At 37.9% G+C, this 8,527-nt stretch overlaps 1 protein-coding gene across 1 annotated transcript in view; it reads left to right on the top strand.

Annotated features, from left to right (window-relative positions):
* Positions 1-8,527, top strand: part of LOC102206901 (anoctamin-1-like) — a 41,119-nt gene that overhangs the window by 15,181 nt on the left and 17,411 nt on the right. The window contains 8 exon segments of the mRNA XM_013914589.1: positions 87-151; positions 978-1,112; positions 4,100-4,260; positions 4,979-5,061; positions 5,471-5,482; positions 6,428-6,502; positions 7,932-8,000; positions 8,082-8,510. Coding sequence (XP_013770043.1) covers positions 87-151; positions 978-1,112; positions 4,100-4,260; positions 4,979-5,061; positions 5,471-5,482; positions 6,428-6,502; positions 7,932-8,000; positions 8,082-8,510 — 1,029 coding nt within the window.

The following is an 8,527-nucleotide window of genomic DNA, read 5'->3' as shown; positions in this document are numbered from 1 at the left end:
ACACACACACACACACACACACACACACACACACACACACACACACACACACACACACACCTAACATATGTGAATATCTTCTCCAGCTTTTATATGAGGAGTGGGCAAACTACGGCGTATTCTACAAGTACCAGCCAATCGGACTTGTGCGGTAAGGACATTCCTTAATTTGAAAAATGACATCGCTTTTGCAATGATGCAGCTAGAACAATTGCAATGTGATTAAAGTGCAGACAGGCTTCAATTTAGGGGGTTTATAATACATTTTCAAGTAAACTATTTAGGAATTACAGCCATTTTTATATACTCTAAACCCGTTCCCTGTTTCAGATACTGTGTTTCTTCCCTTTGAGATGCTTTGCAGGCCTTTACTGCAGCCATCTTCAGTTGCTGCTTAATTGTGGATCTCTCTGTCTTTGGATTTGTCTCTTGCAACTAAAACTCATGTTGGGTTCAGATCAGAGTAGGACCCTGTGCATTTCATTGTTCATCCTGTTGCTTCTAGCAGTCAGATCATCAATAAACACTAGTCACATATACACCCTGGGCTTTCTAACTCGAGACTTTCTCCTTCTACTCCTGCTTCCTCCCTCATACATATAAGATTAATTGGTGATTCTAAACTGGCTGAATGTGAGTTATATAAACTGTGCAGGTCGCAGCAGCAGCAGTGACTATATTAATTACTATAACTGCTCAAATATCCACATATTGCATCTGACAACATTACATGGCCATCATCCACCTCCACAATAAGCCGCCCCCTCTTACCACAACCTATACTTCTGGATCAACCATATTAATGAGCTAGAATATAGATGTATACTTATTATAGATATATTGTTAGAGTATGCAGGAAACAATTCACAAGTTCCTTTGTGTCTGTGCAGATAGTGGTAAATTAGGGAAAAACAATATGCTACAGTTTCGATTTGTGTAATAAAAATGATTTTTTATCTGTTTCCCCGGGTGTTTAGGAAGTATTTTGGTGAGAAGATTGGGCTGTACTTTGCTTGGCTAGGCCTGTATACCCAGATGCTAATTCCTGCCTCACTAGTGGGGGTCATTGTCTTTTTGTATGGATGTGCCACAGTTGATGACAACATTCCAAGGTAAACAAAAATGCATGTGCAAAAATTCCAGTTCTATGTGGTTCTAACTATAATCACCTCAGAGATGTACACATTTAAAGACAAATGAACACCATTTCAGTTGTTTGACAGGTGACACAAGTTAAAGCTGGAAAGCTACAGGGTAGCACTGCAGGAAAGAGATTTAACATTATTTATTTAATTTATTTAACATATGTGTTATTATCACATAGTTGTGATCATAATCTCAACATGATTATTCGCCTCCCTCTTCAAAACATACACATCATAAACATCCACCTGAACAATAGTGTTATAAAAATGGAATATTTTTGGTTTTTAGACTCAGTGTAACAATCTGTGTTATAGCTGGGGTGTACTTTGAAAACAAAGCTTTATTTGTTGCCAGTGAAAAATGTTAAGGACATAAGGTAGTTTGTTATCTTTGATCATGCAATCAGATTGTGTGATTACTTCAAGTAAAAAAATAGTTCATAAAAGACAATCGTTTTGTATTGAAGACTACAGAGAATCGAGTTGCTGCAGATGGCGGCTCCTGCCTGAGCCTGGCTCCGTCGGAGGTTTCTTTCTGTTAAAAGGAAGTTTTTCCTTCACGCTGTCACCTGCTGGTCACAGAGCTCATGTGTTTGTTGGGTTTTTTTCAGTGTATATTTGTTGGGTCTTCACCTTTAAGTATAAAGCACCTTGAGGCAACTGCTGCTGTGATGTGGCAAACTATAAATACAATCAAACTGAAGTGAATTGAAATATAACTCATCCATATTTAAAACTATAAATAACAAACTCAAAGTTTTACATATGCACATTGTTTGGTTTTTGTTGTTTCACTCGGTCTATTGTGGTGTGGTGTGGTTTCCATGTGCTATTTGCACCAAATACTGGAGATACAGGTCATCAGTTCAGTTTCAACTTATTATTAATAGAGTTTAATGCACACCTTTTTTATCTTGTGTTGATATCTAGTGCCACTTACCATATTTTTGCCTTGCTCGGATCATTTTACAATATGTAACTGCACACTATTGATATTGTAGGTACGTAATAGAGTGATGATGCCAAAAAGTCTGAAAACGTTACTCTTTCATTCCCACCCAACCCCTCTTCTAAACGGTTTGTGATTGTTTTCCACAACAAAACACTAAGAATACATTATTGTAAATTTAACACAGAGGCTAAGTAAAGAAAGTTAGCAGTAAAAAACTATTTAACAGTGTAGGACTTAAAGCGGATGGAAATCAAAAAATGGAAAGAGGAAGTGAAAGTACAACAAGCAGGAGAGAACTGTAAAAGTTTGATGAATTACTACAGAAATGAGGGCCTCCTTTCCTTTCTCCACCTGCTTTTTATCATCCACAGGATATTATGACATGCTGGCAGTGCAAATTTCTATCCAGTGGAGACAAATGCCACTCACTGTAAGTGTCAGAATCCTAACAGAAAGCAAACAGACTGTAACACAAACCAGATGACCCATCTATTCATCAGTGCCTAATGGGAATCCGTTTTAGGAAAATTGAGCTAATAACAGCTGCAAATCTCAAAAAAGAAAAAAACAGAATAGTGACTATCATTATGATAACAAAAATACTTCACATACTTCGACATTTGCTACCAAAGTCAGCCCTGTGACTGATGGCTGTGAGGTAATTGCTGATTTAAATGGACATGAGCATCCCATTTTATCAGGTATGTCCTGTTTTTTGTGTGTAAACATGCCAAACATCATATCCCAGTGTATATATTGTCATACTATTACAGTCACATCACTAAGAGCAAAACAAAATTGGAGAAATCCACTATGTAATATGAATGTATCGGATACACTGTTTATAAAAAGGGAAAATCCTCAAGAAAGAGATTTAATCCAGGAAGACCATGTGAAAAAAAGTGTATTTCAGTTTAATTTTTTTATATAGCACCAAATCATAACGACAGCTGCCTCACAGTACTTTACATTTTATATGAGAGAGAAACCCCCAGTAACCTGATGAGTCCCCTATGAGCAGCTCTCGGTAATAGTGGAAAGGAAAAACTCACTTTCAACAAGAGAGGAGTCAGACTCAAGAAACAGCAGCGATCTTCCGCTACTTTTTTGGGAGTGTGGAGGATGAGAAAAGAAAAAAAGTATAAACTATAGAGAGAGAAGATGAAATTTAATAAAATGATCTAGTGGAATAACAATGCACAGGGAGTATAAAGGGGATAAGTGGGGCTGATCTGGGAGCTGGTTCCACAGGACAGGAGCCTGAAAGCTGAAGGCTCTGCCTCCTATTCTACTTCTAGAAACTGTAGGAACCACAAGTAAGTCAGGAGTCTGAGAGTGAAGGGCTCTGTTGTTTGACCTATGGTGATTTGGGTGATTCTGGGGGTGGAGGTGTCCTCACAGCATCATTTACCACCCTCCTGTCCTTGTCTATGCTTGTGTATTCACCCTTTTGTTAAATGTTTGGTTTCTGGGTTTCATCGTGGTGCATTTTGTTGGCCTTTTGGATATTATACAGCTCACAGGTGTAACTTCACAAATCTGCATACAGTATGCACACATATACACAGAAACAAAATCACCTGCAGATGCAAGACACGTGTTAATACTTTTCTGAGCCCCCCCATCAAAACGAAAAGTAAAAAAACAGAGTGAAGTGCTGTGTTGGAGTGGTAATCAGAGGTTGTTAGGATAAGATGGGGCCTGATTATTTAATATCTCATATGTGACGAGAAAGATTTAGTTTGATTCTGGATTTAACTTAAAATGAAGAGAAGCCTGCATGGGAGAAATATGTTGTCTCTGCCTGTCAGTATTCCTGCTGTACTCTTGTTATTCAGTTGCCATAACAAATTAAATTTTTGTGTGATTTGAGATTAGCCTAAAGACAGTGTGAGGGTTGCATTAGCAAAGTAGTGGTGGGTTATAATCATGTATTTTACATAATCTAAACAGTGATAAAAACAAAAATACAACTCTGCATGTGCCTTTCTGTTAATTCTAGCATGGAGATTTGTCATCCAAGGAACAACATCACCATGTGTCCACTGTGTGACAGAGTATGCAGCTACTGGAAACTTAGCACCGCCTGTGGGACTGCCCGGGCAAGTCATCTCTTTGACAATCCTGCCACAGTTTTCTTCTCTATATTCATGGCTCTCTGGGGTGAGTGAAGATAGAGAAGGTCATTCAAAAAAACAAAAGTGGAGTATGTGTGTCCGCTTTATAACGTGCTGTTAAAAAGTATATGCCTCTCCCTGATTGCTTTTTCTTTTGCTGTTTTGTCACACTTGTTTTTTAAAGCATCAAACAAATGGCAAAAAAAGGCAACCAGAGTAAATATAAAATGCACTAATTAAATGATGATTTCATTTATTAAAGGGAAAAGGTTACCCAAATCTACCTGTGCATATGTGAGAAAGTAACGACATCAGCCTTCCCCGAGTTAGTCTGGAGTCCATTAGCTTGTTGCACTCAGATTTGATTATTGATAGCCCTTCTTCTGTTTGTTGATCACTTTTCTGGGAGATGTTTTATAAAAGAAATTGAATTGTCTCATGCAGGTGGAACCGTTTTTATTGGCTAGCACTGTCACCTCACAGCAAATGGTTTTCCAGATTTTCAGGGACTCTGGTTCCCTCCCACAGTCCAAAGACACGCATGTGAAGGGAATTAGTCATTCCAGGATTGGCTGTAAAGCACGAGTGGTTGTTGATCTCTCTATGTGAGGCCTTATTTACCCAGCCCACTTGTTGCTTTACCTGCGTCTGCTGTGCTTACCACCAATCGTTCTTGTTCTGTGTAATTTCCAGATTTTATATTTGAAACATGCACATTTTGATGTCTGGTTGCTTCTGCATATTTTCTTACCTCTCTTTTAAAGCTGCCATGTTCATGGAGCATTGGAAAAGGAGGCAGATGAGACTCAACTATGAATGGGACCTTACAGGGTTCGAGGATGAGGAAGTGAGTAATAATAAAACTGCTTTTCTGTGTGAAAGGATAAAAGGCAGAGACCCAAGGCCCACATAATAAATAAAAGATCTGCTATATATACAATACTATGAAGAGAACCCAGGTCGCCAAACTAGAAATGTTGTCTTTTGTGACAAATATTCATATTCTATTCATATTTTCATATTCATAATAATATTTAAGGAAATCAGACTTTTCCATTTAAGAACATTTTTGTGTTTATTTTTATTTTTGTTGTCCATTCATGTTCAGTCACATTGAGCATGAATAGACTTCACTATTCAGTGTGATTATGAAAAAAACAGTACCCTCTCTCAGTTTACTGTCATACAGACTGAAAACATATTGACCCATTTTTCACTTTACTTAAATGTTGTTTCTCTGAATTTGTTTTTCACAGGAAGCTCTCAAGGTTTGGTGAAAATTCATATTATTTTATTACTATTATCTTGTCTCTTTACTTTTCATAACCTTTCTGCTGCTGCTGCGACCTGCACAGTTTATATATATTCTTAATACCATGTACAGTCCAAAGATGATTTATTGAAAAAAAATGACATTTATAAAATTATGACCATTGACTAACATTTTGTTTACAGGACAAAATGCACACATGATTTGACTGATTGGTTCATAACTGTGAAATCCTGATTTCACGATTGTGCTTGTTTGAGTGCTTTCTGACACAAATCTTTAAACAATAAATGAAGAGAGATGGATCCCAGAATGCTTGTTTTATATCAGTGTCCCTTTGGCAACTTCATTGCTTTTTTTCCTCTAACTGTTAAGCTGAATGGATCCTGGGATAGATGAAAGAAAATCATATCAGAAAAGAGCGTGGGCAAAATAAAATGTTAATTTTATCACCTTATACAGACACCCTAAAAGATAGTTTAACAGCAAACAAACTACCAAACAATGAGTAAGATCATCACACTTGGAAACAGGCAAAAACGTATGTAGCCAGCTTTTAAATTTGTCTCGTATTTAGGTTAGTTTGATAGTTATAACATGTTTAACCACAATTATTAGTAATTGTGAGACCCTCCACTCCCAGGTTCCATTAGACACAGTTTATAAATGCTGAGTCTGTACATTGTGATAATGTTTCCCCTTTAAACTGCACTGTGGTCATTTCCTTTCAGCTCACATCTTTGCTCTTCTATTCACTTTTACTCTGTGATTTTTCACTTCACTGTCTTACGGATGTCAGTTATTTGACTTACTGAAAAGTAAGAAAACATATTATACTTTTTTGATACTGTTTTTGGTTAGACTTGTCTCTTAAACATCTATTTTAGTTTGGTTAGTATGAATCACTGCCACTGTTTATCATTTTTTGTGTGTGTCATCATAGGATCACCCCAGGGCTGAGTACGAATTCAAAGTAATGAAAAAGTCTCTAAGGAAACGTCAAAAGTCCCAGGACAAGGTAAACACATTCTATGCTGTCCATGAAAATCTTTTATTATCAAAGCTGTGTGTATCATAAGGTTATTGAGTATTCTAGTTGTATTTTACTTTAAAACTGTTTTGCCGAGTGCTTTAGTTTGTGCATAAAAAGGGTGTCTTATGTCAATATACCTACATTTGCTTTTGCAAATGCTTTTAAGCATCTTGCAAGAGCTGACACTTTGCCATGTATTTGTATGTTTGCATTGTGTAATCTAATGCTTTTTTGTGCCACTGTTTATTGCACAGCCCACAGGAAAACATTTTATCACCAACAATCTTTTCAAAACATTATGAAAAGCAGTTATATTTGCTTTGTGCACAGAACTAAGACTGCACATTTACAACATATTTAGCACCAATATTTATGAGTGTGCATACCTTCTATTCTGTTTGCCTTGCCTAACAATCACACACTGTAGATGGGTGCACTGGGGGCAACTCAGGGTTCAATATCTTGCCTAAGGCGAGTTCAACATGCAGACTGGAGTAAGCCAGGGATTTGCCCCTCTGCTATCTGAGTCACAGCTGCCTCTAGCTAATGTAATAGTATCTTACTATATAACAGAGCACTTTACTCTTAGACTGTGGCCTTACTTGTATTCCTAAAGTATAATAAGAGCTTTGAGCTAACAGCTCCCTATTAGTCCAAGCATTTGTTTGCCATTCATGTGAAATCGCTCTGAATCAGTTTCCTTGATCTTTCATTTAGTTTTTTAGTTTTGCTCTCTAAAAGTGAAAGTTGGTTTCTGATTATATTTTTGTTTGACATGTTTTGGTTCATATCAGACTCAAGAAGCAGGCTACCACAGACACTGGCAACTTTAGAATGTTTATTGAAACACAACAGGATGCGTACTGCCCAGAGTTTTGTCAATGAGCTTAAGGAACTCTCGACAGGGGAGCGACGGTGGGCTCTGTTTGTTAGAGACTGCAACAGTCTTTCTTGAGAGAAATCCTCTGAAAATTCAGGGGCTACTCGGTTGCCTAGAGGGCTCCCAGAATGGCAAAGAGGAGGTACATGGAGAGGGGATAAGTGCTTCCCTTACAGGTGACTGAGCTATCGTCACCTGTAAGGAGCTTGTGGCTTGGAGGTAACAGATTTCTGGGAATCAATTGATCTTGGCATCAAGTGGCGTCCCTTTAACGGAGGCCTCCTGCTGGCCTGGCCTGTCAGTGATTAAAGTCAGCATCCTTATTTCAGGCCTGTTGGTATTGTTGAGCTGGATAGTGCATTCCTTGTACCAGGCTGTTGATTTCCTTTTTTTGGAACTTTCTCTTTGTCTTTTATGCTTTCTTAATATGTTGTGTTGATTTTAATACATTTAAAAGTATGACTGTGGTGACATTACATGTCATGTTTGACCTGAGTTAATTTTTTTTACTGTTTTATTATTTACTTGTTTCAGATAGAAAAGCTTACATTTCAGGACCGTCTGCCTGCCTACATGACTAACATCGTCATGATGTTGTTAATGGTAGGAAAAATCTTATTCTCTGCATATACTGTACATCACTGATGTTATGTTTAAAGGTGAAAAACCCTTTTACTCCTTCAGATTGGTGTTACATTTGCCATTGTGTTTGGTGTGATCCTCTACCGCATCTCCACCAAAGCTGCTCTTCATATGAGTTCCAGTCTGATCACAAGGAACCATGTGCAGCTGACAGTTAAAACCACTGCAGCCATCATCAACCTTGTGGTCATCCTTATACTGGATGAGGTATATGGAGCTGTGGCACGATGGCTTACTGTATTAGGTAAGTTTTGTATAAAACCTATCATAGCTACTGTATACCGCCCCCCCAAACCTAACCCTGTTTTCCTCAGTGACTTTGCTAATCTACTAACCCATCTTTCATCTCTCTCCCCAAATGTGATCTTGGTGGGAGATTTCAACATTCACATGGACAATAATGACCTTCTGCTCAGCAGAGACTTTTCCTCCTGTCTCGAAGGCTCTCAATTTAAACAATTTATCGACTTTCCCACTCACTCTAAAGG

Source organism: Pundamilia nyererei, unplaced genomic scaffold (genome assembly GCF_000239375.1).
Source record: "Pundamilia nyererei isolate P.nyererei 1_Seehausen unplaced genomic scaffold, PunNye1.0 scaffold00208, whole genome shotgun sequence".
In the NCBI taxonomy this organism is placed as follows: Eukaryota; Metazoa; Chordata; class Actinopteri; order Cichliformes; family Cichlidae; genus Pundamilia; species Pundamilia nyererei.
This window is presented reverse-complemented; position numbering and strand designations above follow the sequence as displayed.